This window comes from Cygnus olor, chromosome 5, assembly GCF_009769625.2.
Source record: "Cygnus olor isolate bCygOlo1 chromosome 5, bCygOlo1.pri.v2, whole genome shotgun sequence".
Taxonomy (NCBI): Eukaryota; Metazoa; Chordata; class Aves; order Anseriformes; family Anatidae; genus Cygnus; species Cygnus olor.
The window spans coordinates 26,470,032-26,487,564 of record NC_049173.1 but is presented as its reverse complement, the minus strand read 5'-3'; the positions used below and the strand labels follow the sequence as shown (position 1 = coordinate 26,487,564).

The window sequence follows — 17,533 nt, the reverse complement described above, 5'->3', positions numbered from 1 at the left end:
CAACCCCTGCCTGCCCAGGCAGCCCGCTGGGGTTTCTCCCTGGGGAAGAGATGCAACGAGCTGTTTGCTTGCAGCAAGCAGTGTCCCAGCTTGCTTGCAGCAAGTCGCATGGCTTTGCCCTGCCACAGAGAAGCCCGGGCTTACTGCCTGGCCCTCGCTCTTTCGGGTAGCTCGCAGAGGCAGGCGCTGTGGTGTGCCCAGCTGCTGGGTGCAGATGCGATGTCTGCAGCTTCCTGTTGCTTTGGCAGGAAGCCACTGCAGACACCGTGGCCTCAGTGCCCTGAAAGATCTTCACGTGTAGTAGTAAGGCAGGAGCAGGTCGAAGAGGAGGAGGGAGCAGTAGCAGAGCTGAGCTCGCAGCTCTTTAGCAGAGTCCTTGCTGAAAGCACGTCTAGAAAACAACTGCTGGATTTTTCTTTGCTGCAGGGCTGCACCAAGGGCGATCATGATTGCCCTCTGCTCCCCTCCGTGTTGGTCAGTGTGAGGCTGAAGGGGCAGCTCTGGCCTTGGCATTTCCCTTTGCTTGCTCAGGCAGCGCCTTGCTCTGTATCCCGGGCTCCAAAAGTGCCCTGTGGATTTCAGCAAGCTTTTATAAGTGAGCGGCTTTAATGCCTGTCATTGCCATGCTCACACCTCTCTGACAGGCTGGTCTGTTTTCTCCTTACACCACATCCTACTGGCCTTGTACCTCCGTATGCACAGAAAAGTCTCCGGGCTGAGTGAAACTGAAGCAGGTAAGAGGAATGGGCTTGTTTGGATACTATCCCTTGGTTCACTCCACCAGCCAGTCCCGGAAAACAGCTCTGCACGGCGCTGCGCTCGCTGAGATGTGGGGAACAAATCCCCAGGGAATAGCTTTAAGTAGTGCTGGGTATTTCAGTCCACACAGCTGAGTGCAGGGAAGGAGCAGGGACCCAAGCTGGGAAGGAAGCAGGAAGCCCCCGTCACTGCTTTATGCACTTTATTCTCACAGCAGCAGTCTTCTCTATTTCCCTTAAAAGAAACAAAAGGCAAAGATGATTCACGTCCCATTCCCCAGCTCAGCCTTGAAGCACTGTTAGTGTGACTAAGGTCCTCGCTGCATCATTTCTTTCTCCATCTGATGCTGAGAAGGGTGGTAGCAGGGCAGGTTGTGATTAAGTGGAATTTCTCAATGTTGAAAGACGTTTGAGAATGGTCCCAGTGATTAATAAAATGACTTGAGGGGCCATAGGAAAATCTGATCCTATAAATTTTTTTCTGAATCGCGTGAAACTTTTGAAAGTTATGCGTGTTAAAACTTCAAGAACTGCATTTGCAAAGACTGCCTCTGCAAGGCAGGCTGAGCAAAGGTGAAACCTGCTGGAACGCATGGTCCCAGCCCAGCCAGAAATCCTGCTGAATTTCCACCTTGCGCCTGTCCCTGGAGTCCACAGCCTTTTACTTCACCTTATTGCACATCTCTGATGGAAATCTGCTCATTTGGTTGTGCCTAAAGCACCTGAGGGAGGCCCTGTGCGGAGGAGACAGCCTGAATCTTGGCTGTCACAGCAGACATCGAAGTGCGTGCAGCTGAAAGCACCAATGGATTTAACTCTGTTGGTGCTGGTTTTACCAGTTTGTATCCTTGTGGCTTTGCACCGGAGTGGACTGGTAGCACACAGTCTCCAGGCACCTCCACAAACATGTATTTAAAAGCAGCCTGTGCCCTGGGGAGCTTGCAGCCTGAAGCTGGGACGGTGATCCTGCAGGCCACGGGCCCGCTGCGGGCTCTGACTTCATTCCCTGCAGCAGGAGTTCGTGCCCGGCTGGCGCTGGCTGCCCCGAGGGGCGCGCAGCCTGCCCAGGCGAGGAGCAGCAGAGCCACGCAGGTGGCAGGGGCTTTGCTCTCTGAGCACTTGCCAGCCTGTGCCACTACTGAAAGGTGCTTTGAAGGAGTGATGTTTCACTTTCCCCCTGCCCTAGGTGCCATCAGGGAGCAGGCTGAGCCCTCCTGTGCTGCAGAAGGGGTAAGATAAACCATCAACTACCCGTGCCTCAGTTTTCCCCGCTTCAGACCTGTAGTATTGGTCGCGCTGCAAGTATTTTGAGAAGCTAATACCACACTCAGTCGGGCTCGCTGGTATTACTGCAATTCTTAATTTAAATTGCTGGCTGTTTGCTAGCAAAAACATTTCTTTCCCTCTCCCTCATTCCTTTGGTATTAATCAGTCTGCTCCGTGCTGGCTGCTTGCAGAGGGGTTTTCTCGCGGGACATCTGCAGCCCCAGTTGGCAGATGCTGGGAGCACACAGCTCGCGGAGGGCGATGGGAGCAGGGGGCCCCTCCTGGGGACTTCAACACCGTGCCAGCAGCACATCTGGTATTGCACTTGAGATCTCTGCAGTGCTGTGCAGGCACACAGAGCCGAACAGGTTGCCAGTTAGCAATGGGGAGATGCTCTGGATTTGTGCAGGAGCAAGTGCATTAGGTGCAGGACTACAGCTATGCAAGAAATAATTAGCCGCCAGCAGTAAGAGGGAGAAGGTGCCAATGTAGCTGCAGCACTGCGTCTTGGAAGAATCTTCCTATCTGCTGTTTGATGCAGCTCATGCTGTGTGCATGCAGCTCAAATCATTTCCTCTTTCTTCTTCATTTCTTGTAATGCCAAAGGCAGCTGTGCGTGTCAAGCTCTCACTTTTAAGAGCAGATCTTCGGTACCTATTTCAATCATGTTTGAGTAGGAGCCAAAAAAATCCCTATTAATGTTGACAGGATAAAGGGACTTTTCAGCACCCTTCCCAGCCAGAAGAGCAGTCAAGGCCCATGTCAATCACGCCGCAGCCATGCAGCTCCTTTATCTGTATGCTCAGGTACTGCAGAGCTGAGCAGCTTCAAAATGTTTTCCGTGCTGAGGCCTTGATGTGCTGCAGATATTTGCATTTACCATCACTGCCTCTTTTTCTTACCACTGCTTTGTAAAACGAGGTAAAGTGAAATCCCATGCAAAGCAGCAACCTCACTTGGAGCCAGCTCGCACTTTCCTGTCTGAAGAGCTCCCAAAGGCTCGGTGCAAGAGGTGCTGAGCTCCCGCTCGCTTCAGTGGGGCTTGTGGGCACATGGCGCCTCTCTCCTTGTGCAGTACTTGCCCTCATTTTGAAGCTCTCTTTCTTCTGATTGTCATGCCTGTTTATATAAGTGCTTTTGGTGAGTTCTGCCCCCGAGCTCTGGATTCGCACATGCTGGTGATGGAGCAATTGGGCTGAGCGGGACCGTGCTCTGCACACTTCACCCATCTCACCTATCTCATCTTTGATTTCCTTCCGTGGTTTCCTGAAGCATGTCCCCCACAGCTCAAGGGACAGGGCTCGGGGCACACGGCGTGCTGCAGGAACGGGGCGGCCTCCTGCTCCCACCACGGGCATGAAGTGGGGAGCACCACGTCACGGCCCGCCACGCCATGGAGCAAGCAGCCACTAGGACCAAACAGCAAGTGCTCTGCATGCATCACAGCACTGCGCTTCGGCTGAGTGCTGAGGAAACGTGATGGAAAAGTCTGCCCTATCGTTAGGGCGTGCTTGCTTTTTAGTTCACCCTTGAAAGTCCCTTTTCTGATGGATCCCAGCAGTGCTGCATCATTCTTCGCATCCGCACTGGGCCAGGGTCATCTCTGCCTGCGGGGAGGCTGCTCCCAAAGGGTTTCCTTGCTAGTTTTAGCTGTCCTCAGAGATAGACCTCAGGTGCTCTGGGGATTGGCAATGAAGGTGATATTTCATATGACATTAAGCAAAATGGTTAATAAAGCTATACCCATTTTTCTTTGTACTGTGGTTACGAGGAATATGCAGTTTCTGCTGACAGCAGCCAAGGGTCCAGATGTAAAGTTAGTGAAGCTGTAATTTTTTTTTCTTAAGGTGATGCTAAGAAGCCTTGTATGGTGGTGTTCCATGACAAACTTGCCTGCAATGCAGGGGACTTGCCCGCAGGAAGAGGACACACTGAGCTCCTTTCATTCAGCTTTGCTGCTAAATGAGAGCATCTGCATGGGAAATACCTAACACTCCCTGGGTCATGTGCATTGGCTTCATGCCTTTAGTTGAATCACCGTGGAGACATGGTGTAAGTCACGGGTAAAATCTTCCACACCAGGACACTTGTCATGAGGTGCCCGAATCAGCACCCATTAACCTGTGAGAAGCTGCACGCTCGTGATTGCTTTACCACCTCAAGAGTTTCACCATAAAAAAAAAGCCCTCAGGATCTATTTTGGAAAATATCTCCTCTTGTGAGCTCAGCTTTCTCCTAATGTTTGATGTATGCGGAGCAGCCAAAAGATACAGTCAGTGGATACAGGAAACGGGATCTACGTGGGTGAGGTGGGTGAGTGCTTGTGACTGCAAGAGGCAGCAGAGATGACCTGACTGAAGGCCACCGATTGCAAGGCTGCCTGAAAACTTGCCCCTAAACAAGCCCGAGGTGTTTAATAGCTATTGTATAGACTACTATTGGATGCAAATTTTGGGGTTGACTTTTCACGGATGACGCAGCACGCCCCAGGTCAGAGAGGTATGCCCAGTTCACATGAGTCAAGAGAAGAGGGGGAGAGGAAATTATGTCGTATCACAGTCTTGAAAGCTTGGGAGAAAAATTGTTTTGGATGAGTGACAAAAGAAATATCTGAAGTTTCCAAAGACTAAGAAAAAATGAAATAAAGGCTTGTTTTCTGAGTCTACTGAGTACTCTGTTTCAGCTTGGAAGTTCTCGATATTATTTTAATCACACAAAAGTTTTAAACAATGTATTTTTTCTAACTAAAACAAAACAAAATATTCCCTTTGGAAAAAAAAAGGAAAAAAATGGCAATTTTGAATTATTCAACTTTTTATTAAATTAAGCAGAACATTTGGTGAAATTGGCATTCATTCACAGGATGCTGAGATACAGGTGGGGCTACACATTCTTTACTCCTTAATGTTTGTGAAAAATGTGTTCAGTGCTACTTATGCCACACTGCTGCTGCACACTGACTGACGTGCTCTTCTCTGTTATTGTGCAGTGCATGGTTGCAGCTCTTTCCTCTTTTCTCCTGCCCCTCAACACAGCTATTTTTAGGAACGGGCTTCCCAGAGCACCTCATCTTGGAAGACCTCCTTGGACACTGCTTGGAAGGAAGGAAGCACCGAAAGAAGCCGACTGCAAAATAACCCCAGCGGTTTCCTCATCCCACTTTGTCAAGACTTTTCTGAAAAGGGAAATGAAGATTTATCAGTTCCTGGCTTCACAAGTCCTTCAGAAACAGGAATGGTTCGCGAAGGGAAGTAGATACTCTGTGCGTGTTGGAGGTCAGCCTCTTTTCCCAGAGAAGGGAAACGGGCTTTGCATCCAGGCATGCTGTGGCTGAAGGTGACGCTGGCCCGAAGTCCTGGCCATTCATGATGCTGTCCACATCTCTTAAGCAGGAGCAGATCCAGAGATGATACAGTGGTAAATCTTTAAGGCATTTCCATATGAAAAACAATCACCTCAGCAAGTGAATCAGGGTGCGAGTGGGACTTCTTTACGGTCGGATATCCCAGCATCTCGGTGCATCCATCCACATTGGTGCTGCTGTGGGTCAGGCCTGCAAGGATGGGAGCATGGACAGGTCTCGGGCAGGCAGGCATATGGAGGATGTGGGATGTTCTGCTACAGCTCGGGAAATTTCATAGGCTGTGAGACAGGAGGTGGAGGTCAAGTCTATTTGGGGGCGAGTGGGTGGTGTGAATCTCCCTCTTCTGAAGGGTTTTCCCCAAACTCAGCTCGGCACAGCCCAGAGTAAGTAGTCTTCATGCAGCTTAACGGAGGTTTTATTTATTTGTTTGCTTGTTTGCTGGGGCAAAGCTTCTCAGAGAGGCCGCGATGAGTAGTCAAATACGCATTTTATATTGAACCCAGAAGCAACAGCCCTGACGCAGGCTGGAGTGGAAACCCATCCACTTAGAAAAACTGAAATAAGAGGGCGGTTTCACTCCGTGTACCACACAGGCCAGGCAGCTATCATTACTGACTTTCAGTCCTTCTCAGTTCAACATGTACTTAGAGCTCTGGCTTGGAAATCGCGTGTCCTTTCCCCATGCAGAGGGGAAGGAGGCAGCTCAGCTCTGCTAGCACAGCCCCTTGTTGAAAGCTGCTCGGTGCTTCTCGGCGTGGGCTGCCTGTTGCTCAACACCTGGGCAGTCCCAGGTGCAGACAAACAGGGTTGTGAAGTGCAGCAGCAGCACTCACAGAACTCTTCCCTACCTCTTTGTGAAACACCCTCCTCCGAGCTACTGAAATCCTGGGGTAATAATTAACTGAGTTAAGGCTTGCACTGTAATTGCAGCCATGTGCACTTTGCTGGGTGCGTTTGTGTTAAAAATGTTTGCATTTTAAGGCTCTTTCTGTGTGACGGCCTTGCAGCACTTTGCACGTATTCGCTCATTTAGCTTCACGTTACACTTTGCATTTTGCTTCTGCTTGGAGGGATGACAAGCTTCTCTTTAGGGTGTCTCTTGAAAGACATGCAGGAAATTAATCTCAGCTAGCTAAAACTGGGATTTTAAAAAGGATTTAAATTAAAAGAGGCCTGCACCTTCCAAGCAAGACACCCATCCAAAAGCAAACTAAGCTCAAAAAATGGGCAATTTAAATTAGTTTGCATAAACTCTCTAGAGCACCCAGGCATTGGCAAGGGCCAGGAAGAGGCAGGTTGAGGAGCAGCGCAGGAAGCCCTCTACACTTAAATGTTAGTAAGGGGGTTAAGCAATCCGAATCTGGATGCTGTCCTCCAACATCCAGCCCTGGAAGTGTTCCCCTTGCCTCTCCAGGCGTACCCACAAATCTTGCTGGCATCTGTGCCTCTGGGACTTCTACCTGGAGGATTGGGTCTGCTGGGGGCTTGGGGGACAGGAGGTAGGGTTGGTGTGAGGACCCAGTCGGCCCAGGCAGTTGGTGAAGCTGCCACCAAGCCGTGGCCAGTGGTGGGTAGGTCCAAGGCTGCATGGCCACTGCTGGGAAAGGTGACAGAGCCCATTGCAGCTGCTTGTGATGGCTCTAAAGCTGTCACATTGCGGAAAGGATTGAGCAGGGAAATCCCCAGCTTTACTCTGATCCAGGCTAGAAAGTCCTGTTTGGAAAACCGGACAAGGAGATGGCCTTGGGAAGAGCTGAGTGCCAGAGTGAGGGGGAGGAAAGGAAGCCGGATCTCCAGGGCGGGGGGTGTTTCTGTTTCAAGCCCTCTGGACTTTGGTTTCGTACACTGTGGCCTGATAAATGTGTCAGCGTTTAAACAGAGCCTTTTGGCTTTGATGTGTGGGCTTCAGAGAGCTGCCCCAAGGTGCCACAGCTGTGACCGGCTCTTGCTGGAGATGGGGAGAGCCCACACAGCCACTGCCCCAAAGATTGAACTGAAGCTGTGGGGCAAAGCCAGCAGCAGCTTTTAAAACAGATTACAGGTGCTGGAGGCCTCGCTGCCTTTTGGTGCATGGAGTCCTGCTGGGGCAGGTGGGCGGCCGTGCCCACGGGCTGCATGTGGGTGAGTGGTTGCTGAACGCCAGGCCTTGGCCCTGTCTGTCCGATAGCGCTTCTGTGCTATGTCCCCTGTGTAAAACGCCAAAGTGTCAGCAGGGAGCCACTTCCTAATGCCAACAGGCTGAAGGAGGAGGAGAGCAAGAGTTACAGCCCCCGTGTAGGCCCCTTGTGCAGACAGCAGCCCAAGCCCATGGCCACCTCGCCCTGCTGAGGCGAGACACCCTCACCTTTACACATTCTGCAATGAACTAAGGAGAAGGGTCCCAAAGTACTCGGGGGTGAGAGAGAGTATGAGGAGGAAGAAGAAGGTGTGGGAGGAAATAGATAGTTCAGCTCTGCGTGTGCAATATAAGGAAGTATGGGAATATCCCTGAGGGATTATCGAATTGCTTTACAAGAATGGGTGAGGGGAAAGGCTGGAAACAAAAATGCAGGCTCATGCAGGGCAATGTCATAAAGGTGGATGAGTGAATAAGCTCATGGGGAAGCTGGTGCAGGAGGAGAAGAGGAGGGACCTGAGGGAAATGCTCAGCCTGAAAGGGAGAAAAGAACAGAAAAAGGTGGATCCTGCTGCTGGGGAAGAGAGAACCAAGGTGCTGGGAAGGGAGGCTAATGGAAAGAACTGAGCCTGCTAATAACAGTAGATGTGACTACATTAGAAAAAAATATATACTGGGAGAATTTATAAGGAAACAGAGAAATGTGCTGCTTTGTGCCCGTCCTTGCTCTGAGGGACAGCAGGGATGAGGGATCCTGTGGTGGGAAGCCAGCAGCAGCTCCAGGAAGTCAGTGTCAGTGGTGTGAAAGCAGCAGAAGCTGCACTGGCCTTCATGGAGAGACAGAGTTATGTTTTGATACCACAGGATAAACAGGAGGCAGAACATGCTATGAGGATGGGTCTGTAGTCAGGGGCATTTCAAGGGAAGTTATCTGGTGGCCAGCTGAAATGAAGAGATGTGCTTCTTCATGCCGTTTATCGGTGGACTGAGAGTCCCTCCCACAAGATGCTGCCAATGTCAGAGGTGTGCAGTCACCTCAGAAGCAGTTAACAACGTCTGTGGAATAAAACCCCATCGAGAACCATTTCTCATGAAGGAGGCCACCTTGACCTCAGACAGTCATTAAAACACAAGTTGCTGAAGTTAGGAGAGTATGCTCAGTATTGCTAGATAGTGGCCATCCTTGTATGCTTTTCTGTAAGACCCTGATCTGTGGCAGCAAAGCTGTTCTGGAACTCTTTAAAGCTTGCTGAGCCACCCAGGATAGGTGCTAGAAGAGAATTTTGAACCCTGGGTCAACATGGAGAAGCATTGGCAGGAGGGAGCAGACAAGCAAGAACAGGTTGAGTTGCTCTGCTAATAGCAGCTGTAGTGGCAGAATAAGGAAAAAAGCGATGCTGGCAGAAAGAATACCCAAGGAGCTTTTTCTCCCAGTCCTTCTAATGAGACGTCTACCAGAATGCCAGGGAGGAAGCATAAAGGCAGAAGGTTATCACCAAAACCAGTCTCAGAAGATCTTTCTAAAGGCATAGGTCTGGAAAAGACAGAAACAGTGCAGATATGTGTTGGTTAAGGACATGTGTCAGAACTTGCTTTTTTGGGGGTGGGTGTGTGAGTGACATATAGTGGACAGGCTTCACTTTTGTGTTACAGCATGATCAAGTTGCATCAAGTGAAAAGGCAAAACGCTGCACTGAATAAATCCGTGCTAGCAATGTACACTGTGGAGTGGTCACAAATACACAACATGCCCAAACCTATTTTGTGAACAAACACAAATTCTCACATTAATCACTGTCCTACTTGCTTTAACTGTGGTTCCTGCATTTTTGGTACTTTGTTAATTTTGCATGACTGATGAAGGCAAACAGTAGCATAACCAACATGCAGTACCTTGACAATGATTTGTTTAGCTGCAAAACTTCCTTGTACAGTAAAGCATTTGCTTAATTTATTAAGTCATTACAGAATTCTTACAACATTATAACAGCACCTACCTAATATATTGTTTGCCTAAATGTTGCAATGGGCAGTAGGGAATGTACCACTGCCTCCAAAAGTACTCAGCCAGCCTGGTACTCCTGATAACTACACTTCCCTCCCTCCCTCCGGCTTTTCAGTAAAAAATATTTGTATTCAGATGGTATCTATTTAAATATTTGTATACCAGGTCCAGCCACGTACCTGAGCACTTCCAGAACACTGATATCTACAGGTGGTGAATGCCTCCAAAGGGCCCTGACAGCATTTCAAGCCCACGTTTTGTCAGTGGGAAACAAGAGGTGCAGCTACTTGAGGGAACCATTGTCTTTTTTATTTTCAGCCATTGCAACATGGTACTTAGTCAAGAAAGGCTTGAAGCCAACTGGGATTCTTTGCTGGTGAAAAACCCTGCAGCAGGTAGGTAAACCCCCATCCCCTCCACCCCCAGCTCAGATTTAGTGGCTGCTAAATCTGCAGGAGTGCAGGGTGAAGCTCAAAGCCCAAGAAGGTTTGGCAGATTTTTACCCAGCCCCAATCCTGGAAAACATTGCAGGCTTAAAATTTGGGCATGGCCCTTTCTGCAAGAAGGAAGTTTCAGTGTGTACACCTGGCCAATTCTAATGAAATGAGAGTGGAAGGGAAATACAAATGACTCAGGATGGCAATTTCTATGTAGTCACTTCCACAAGGGCCTTTGGCTCCCATGCAAATTAGGAAGTGCCCAGCCAGATGCAGTGCTCTTCCTCATACCAAACAGCCCTTTGTGCAGGTTGTGTGTCAGAAACCCACCACAAAGAGGGAGATGGGAAAGGGGATGGGCGTCCTGTGCAACCTGGAGCCCTCGCCGCCTCTTGAGGGTGGCCGGCTGCCAGCAGCACAGGAGTCCCCTGGCCAGCAGAGCTGGCAGAGCTCGGTCCTGCGTCAGCAACTCTGCCGCACCCCATCCCAATCTCGGGGTCGTGGTGTGGGAGGAGTGTGGCACATAAAGCTGGGAATGGCCCCATTTCTCTCAGCCGAATCTCTATGTGATTGCATAATCTGGTGTCTGCGGCTAAAATCAGCCCTGCTCTGCAACAGGCTGCTGAAGGGCGATCAGATGCAGATGGGAATTTGAACTACGTGATTCTGTGTTAGTTCCTGGAGAGAATGCGGAGGAAAAACTGGGAGGCGTTAAGGCCCCTGACTGCACTGCTGCAGACTGTGCGGGGATGGCTGCAGCTCCTGCAGTGGGGAGGAGGGGGAGGCCCCTGCCTGAATTTCAGGGGGGGGGAAGCAGCAGCGCTCCTTCCCGGGCATGCGCTCCCTTCTTCCTGCGGAAATCCCCGCTGGAAAGTCTGAAGGTGTCCGAGTTCAAACCGGAGCTGGGCTGTGATAAATGAGGGAGGGCAGGCACGGGGCTGCTCTGCAAACCTCCCTCAGCAAGTCAATACAAGAGCAGCCAAGTTTCAAGCCATGTTCTGCATCCCTGCTGTGCCCGCAGCCACCGGAGATGGAACAAAAGGTGCCACCAGGGCGGGCGGTTATCACCAGAGATGGTGTCGAAGTCTCCGCCTGGCCTGGGCGGTCTGGCACTTGTGTGACAGAGGGGGAATCCCAGCCCCCTACCCGCCTGCGACAACGGGCACAGGAAACTACACCTACGTGTGCTGCTAAAATTAGCTGCAGAAGGGCTGAGAGCTGAAAGCTGCTTAGATGTCTTACTCCTGCTGCAGTAAACCCCCTAAAACCCCTGAGCCTCTGACCTTGTAGGTCTACTATATTTCAAGTACTTCTGAGAAAGCTAACCGTGTGGGTCCCACACAGCTCAGGACAATGAAAGGGACAACAAACTGCTTCACAGGCCAGGTACAGTAATCTGACTTTTTTAATAAATACATATCTCACATGTACCAAAATAATTATAAACAGAAATGTACAGTATTTACATTCTATACAATTGCTAAAAAGTGTAGCAATTATGACACACACGGTGTGAAACGCATTGTTTCCAATGCCCACAGTTAACATCATTGCTACCTTTCTCGTAACAGCTAGGAGGCCACATCTCCTCTCTAACTCCTCTGCCTGCTGCCCCGCACCCTGAGAGCACCTGGGGTCAGTCAGCGAGGCAAAGGAGTACCATCAGCCTTACACCAGCCCAACACACAGCCTCCAGCACATGGGGCATTTGTATGAGCCCATCCTGCCTCGAGGGGACAACATCCCTCATGGTACTCCACGTCGCAAGGTAGCTCTCGAATGCATTTCTGTCAGCAGCACGCTGGCTGTGTAGTAGTCTGTTATCTTCAGCTGGCTGAGACGACGAGATATACAGCTCTTTATCAGGTGGTGTGCGTAATCACAGATCTCTAATGATGTTACACATCCCACTCCTGTTACTTAAATACAGGTCAGAACGTGGAACCAACTGTTCTTGTTACCATTTCGTGCTCCTGGCCGGGCAGTGTAGTATTTCAGTACTGTCTTCTCTGCATTTAGACTTTCTTTTTAAATGAAGAAAGTCAGTCCTTTTTCTATACATATGTACACAGTCACTTTTCACAGAAACCTCTGCTTTAAAATGCCAGCTGTCGTCCTCCAATACAGCAGTCGTCGTACATAAGCTGGAAGAAAAACACAGAATGCTGTTAATGCAAAACTCCTACTGGGAGTATCCTATCTACTCTGGGAAAACAGCCAAATGCTGTGTGCCCTGACTTCAGTGGTGCCTATAATTTCTACACTGAAATGGTTACATTTGCTCTTTAACAGCACTAATAATGTCAGAAAAACAAATGCTGGGGAGGCAAAAACCACCAATTAACTTAAATTTTATCTCACAAGGTTCTGTAGGTGTCAGGAACAGGACACTCAGAGGAGAACAGAACAGAACGCTCAGAGGAACGAATCGTGTGAAGTAAACCTCCATTCCCCAGTGTATTGTTTGTATTTTATTTTTAAGCTTATTCTATTTATATCCCTGCCCCAACTTGCCACCTTTCTGACAGTTGGCAGTGTAACCTTACTTTAGCAGCTATTTATCCCCACAAGTTATATAGGTAAGAGGTCATCAGAGCGGCACCAGCCAAACCACAAAGGGCAGGATCTGACCCATCTCTCGTAAAGGTGCAAATGGCCACTTACTTCATCCTCTGTGAACTCAGGCTCCGATTCACTGCTCTCCTCGTCCTCGCTTTCGGGCAACATCTGCAGATCAGCTGTGGTCAGCTGCTTCAGCTGTTCCTGTATGCTGGAGTTGTCTCTTCCCCACGTGAGCTGATAAGGGGAGTAGCCCTGGTAGGTCACTTTGTTCACGTCTGCCCCGTGCTTCACCAGAAGTGACACCAGCTCTGAATTCTGCAGGTCCACGGCCAAGTGCAGCGCCGTTCTGCCATTGCATGGCTCCTGTTTGGAAATAACGCAAGGTATTGCACGTTAGGAGAGCTGGGCTTGCTGGTGTCAGACCTGTTGAATCTTGTGACTACACAGCCCTGTTCGGTTAAATTCATGGTATAAGTTACATACCTGAGCATTTACATCTGCTCCCAAGGACAGCAGGTATTCGACAACAGCCAGATATCCTTGAATAGAAGCCAAATGGAGACACGTATGTCCTGTAAGACACAAATGAAGGTAAAATTTGAGCAAGTCTAACGTAACGCCCTATAATTCAGTTAATAATTCAGTCAAGATGATAGGATAGGATGATATTTAAGTTTGCAATTAATCCAGAACAAAGGGGTACTTTCCAGAAGAGCTTTCCAACTTCCATCAAGTATGGATAATAGGGTTGGATTTGGAAAGATTTCTTAAGAGGCTTTATTCCAGTGTTTAACTGTGGCTTATTGTAACAACAACAACAAAAACAAGAGGAACATGCAAAAATATAAAATATAACTGTAATGAGTACTGCAAAAGCACTCATTAAAAATGCAAAATTCAAAGCCATGAGAGCCAATGATCAACAGTGAGGAGGCCTACGAGATGCAGCCCGTGACATTTTAAGGAAGTCAGACACTGCATTGTTCTGGGGCCTCCTCAGCATTAAAATGGGAACAACACTGCTTCTCCAGCTCTCCAGAGGTCAGCAGCCCCGTCTGCAGCGCCGTGTACTGAGGTGTGCGTATGGCAGCATGTGCGTACCATTGTAGTTGGTCGCCTGCAGGACGGCGAGGAGGTGGTGGGGCTGGCAGTACTGCGTGAGGACGCTGACGCTTCTGAGGGAGCCCTGCTGGCAGGCGATATGGAGCGGTGTGTTTCCTCGGAAGTCCCTGATGTCCAGGTCACATCCAGCTTTCAGGAGGTGCTCAGCGATTTCGGGCTGATCAGTGATCACTGCCAGGTGAAGGGGAGTCTGCAGGCAAAAGAGAAAAGAGAAACCTGTAAGTTACACAGCAGACGTGGCAGCAATGTCTGAACACACAAACCCTGCAGTCACTTGTGGATTTCTGCCCAGCTGAAAACACACCCCACAAAGTCAGTTCGTTACGCTTCCTGACATAGTGCAGGGCTGCTCGTTAGTCTGGAAGCAATGAACTCGGGGCTCTCCAGATACCAGACATGCAATCCGTAAGAAGGGTATCATTAACATCCCAGCGAGGAGGGGTGCAACCCATTGCATCATATTTGAAAAATGGGGGCGGTAAGAGGCCGCTGCTGGGGAGGCAAAGTGTTGCACCAACACCGGTCGGAGTCATTCGGGTGCTTTCCTGAACGTAGGCTTTGATTTAATATCCACTGAATTAAAAAAGAGATTTTTCCTTGGGAATTCCCCGCAGGGCTTTTGTGGGGGCGGTGGGGGTTGATCCGGGCCCCGGGGTGCCGAGGTGAAAGTACCTGGCTGAGGTTGTTCTGGAAATTCAGGAAGGCACGGTCCCCGCTGGTCTGCCGGATCACCTCCAGGCTGAGGGCTTTTTCTTCGTGGATAATCGCCAAGTGGAGAAAACTGCATCCAAAAAAAAAAAAAAGAGAATAAAAGAAAAATTAGCCGACCTACGCGAAAGCCCCAGTCCCCCCGGCGGGAACACGGGTGACGAGGTGCCCGGGCCACGGCCTCAGTCATGTGCGGGTTTCGAAAGCCGGGGCTTTCGGCGGCCGGGGCTTTCCGACGGCAGCGGGAGCCGCCTCTCCCTGGCGCCGCTCCAGGGACTTTCCGCGCTCCGCTCCCCGCCCGGCGCCTCCCCGACGGCGGCCGCGGCCGCGGCCCCGTTCCCGTCCCGGCCCCGTCCCCGGCCTCCCCGCGGCCCCGTCCCCGACTTACGTGTCCCCGTCCTCGGTGAGCTGCTGCGCCCAGCCGTGCGGGCGGGCGGGCGGCTCGCGGGGCTGCAGGCGGATGTCCTCCAGCTCCCGCACCAGCTGCCGGTACTCCTCCTCCTTCATGGAGTCCAGCCCGCTGTCGTGGCGGTCGTCGGGCGGCAGCAGCCCGGCCGGCCGCTCCTTGCGGGGCGGCTCGCAGCCCTCCGCGGCGGGCGGCTCGGCGGCGAGGCGGGCGCTGATCATGGCGGCGGGGCTCTGAGGGCGGCGGGGCTCTGAGGGCGGCGGGGCGCCGCGGCTCCGAGGGCGGCTGGCGGGGCCGGGAGCGGGGCGGTGAGCGGGGCTGTGAGCGGGGCTGGCGCTGCCGGCCGGGCGGGCATCCGCGAGTGAGCGGCGGCGGCGGCGGCGCGCCGCATATACACGGCGGCGGAGGGGATTTCTGCGGGGGAGGAGCCGCCGCCGCGGGAATTTCCAGCCTCTCAAGGCCTCGCCGGGCGAGTCCGGTCCTGCTCGGCGCCAGGGGCGGCGACGGGGTGGGGAGGGAGGGAAGGGGGCCGGCCCGGCTCGGCACGGCGCGGCCCGGCAGGGCGGAATTCCCTGCGCCCTCCCTGCCCGGCCCTGCCCTGCCCGCGGCGGGGAAGTACTCGGCGCCCCGCGCGGGGACGCCGCCGCCCGGCCGCCCCGGGGGCTTCCCCGCGGGGCCCGCTGCCCGCTGCAGGCAGCCCCCCGGCTCCTTGGCCCTCCCCCGGAGGCCAAACGGGGCTCTGGGGGACGCAGGAGGGGAGCTTGGGCTGCGGCGTGGGGCTGCTTCTGCACCCCGTGTCCCAAAGCCTGGATCGGGTCGCCGTGATGCTAATAATTTACTTACTGGGGGGTGTCAGGCTTTGGAGAGACTCAGATGCTGCACACGGCTGGCGTTAAACATCGCGGAGCCTGCAGGTGTGCGGGTACCACACAGCACCTGAGGGACCTCACACCTCTGCGGTGGAAGAGCTCAGGGGATTAGGAGCAGGCGGGAGGATCCTGCTTCACTCTGTGCGTCCAGGCCCTGTCAAAGGCTAAACAGAACCCTTCAGACCGTACACACAGGAACTTTGTTTCCCAAGAACTGGTACCTTCTCCCAGTACCCTTACTCTCTGCATCCGTTTTAGTTATTCCCTGCTCCTCATTACCAATGTCCTCCCATCCGTGCATAGGGAGAACAGGATAGACGCGGGCTCCCACATGGATAAAAGATGCCTGTGAGGTTGACGATGCTGAATTTTTCCCTGGTGAATTTTGCTGCCGCTTCTCAGATGTGGGGGATTCCCATTAAGAATTTTTCTTCTCTTGCAACTCTTGCTGGCCTCGCTGACTAACAGTGTCTGAGAGTTTTTTTGCTTTTGCCATTTTCCCATGGGATGGTGTCCCTTTGAAAAAAAGGACTTGTGAGAAAATCCGAAGATGAAAGGGGGAGCCAGAGGAGAGGGAAGACGCCTGGCTTTCCGTAAACAGATGTTTCTGATTTTCAGCCCAGCCGTACCATTCCTGGGCTTTTTTTCATTATTCATCTCTGGGCCTGGGACAACCCGGTGGTGCTTTTGGGCAGGTTTAGAAAAGCCGTGCAGCTTTTTCTTTTATAGGTTAAGGGTTATGAAAGTTTTGCGAGCTTCTTGAAAGAGTTTACCCTTTTTAATGTAAATTGGCAGGGGAAATTTAATTAACAAATGATTCTCCTCCCACCTGCCTCTGTGCACAAGCAAGGAGGGGAGCTGGAAAGCAAGCTCCTGATCCGAGTAGCAGGGGCACCGAGCCCAGCAAGAACCGAGCTGCCTCCCGGTGGGGCTTCGCCAGAGCCACGCAGAAATTAAACTTGCAAACTTCCCGTCCTCGTTGCGATGGCTGGAAACCGAGTTCAGCAAAACAAGCTCTTTGCCTCTGCGAGTGACTTCCAGCTGCTGTCACAGGCAACCTCGGGGCTATTTTTGGAAAGTGTTTGCCAGCAGAAACCTCTTTTTGGAGGCACGCGAGCTGAGATGCTCTCATTTTGTGTACATCTGAACGCTGTGGTGCTTCAGCCAGTTGTAGGTGGCGGAAAGGAGATGGAAAATGATTTCTGGATGGAAAGATCAGCCCACTTCCTGCACCGGCAGATGCAGCACCAGCCTCTGCTGCACGGGGCTGCGGTGCCCGGGTGCTTGGCCGTGCCCTGGCAGCAGGAGCTGAGCTTTGGGTGGGAGTGGGTGCACATCAGTGTTTCACATTTACTGACGTCTCTGTTGTTTTTCTTTGTACAAAGAAAAATGACGTCCCCGGTGGTAATAGTAGCTTTGACAGTCTCACTGGTGAAGGGCCCCAGACGTGAGCCAGTGCTGAGGCTAAGAGGCAGCCAAAAGCACAGCTCAAGAACCGGCTCTGCCCTAACCCTAATCCATCTGTACAGTAGCAGACAGCCAGCGGATGCATGGGCAAGCAGTACTCTTATTAAAACAAATAAGGCTGCTATCTTCTCGGGAACTCCTCTCAGCTAACAATAGTGTTTTACAATATTTGCTTAGAGGGATAGCTTAAGCTTGTAGGAGACAATATAAAACAAAGGTTTCTTAGCTATGTTGAAGGTCACCGGTGCTGCTTTTATGCTACTGAGGTACCGTCCTTTCCTGAAAATTAACTCATTCTAGCAGTTACTCTGTACAATTTTCCATACAGTCCACAAGCATGAACAAATATAACAGAAAGAAACAAACTTAACTTTTCAATGTTTGGTTTTCCCCTTTCAGTTGTGTGGTTGCTCAGATTTGCTAGGCAGCCCTTTGCCCGCGTGTGATGTGCCC

The 17,533-nt window shown here is 51.4% G+C and overlaps 1 protein-coding gene across 1 annotated transcript; it reads right to left on the bottom strand.

Moving 5' to 3' along the window:
• Window positions 1–11,333: 11,333 nt before the first annotated feature.
• NFKBIA (NFKB inhibitor alpha) lies at window positions 11,334–15,215 on the bottom strand. Its single transcript, XM_040559143.1, has 6 exons — window positions 14,727–15,215; window positions 14,303–14,411; window positions 13,610–13,820; window positions 12,992–13,080; window positions 12,611–12,871; window positions 11,334–12,090 (listed from the first exon to the last, which is right to left on the bottom strand). The coding sequence occupies exons 1-6, from the start codon at window positions 14,963–14,965 to the stop codon at window positions 12,043–12,045; spliced, it is 957 nt and encodes a 318-aa protein (XP_040415077.1). The 5' UTR covers window positions 14,966–15,215; the 3' UTR covers window positions 11,334–12,042.
• Window positions 15,216–17,533: the final 2,318 nt, after the last annotated feature.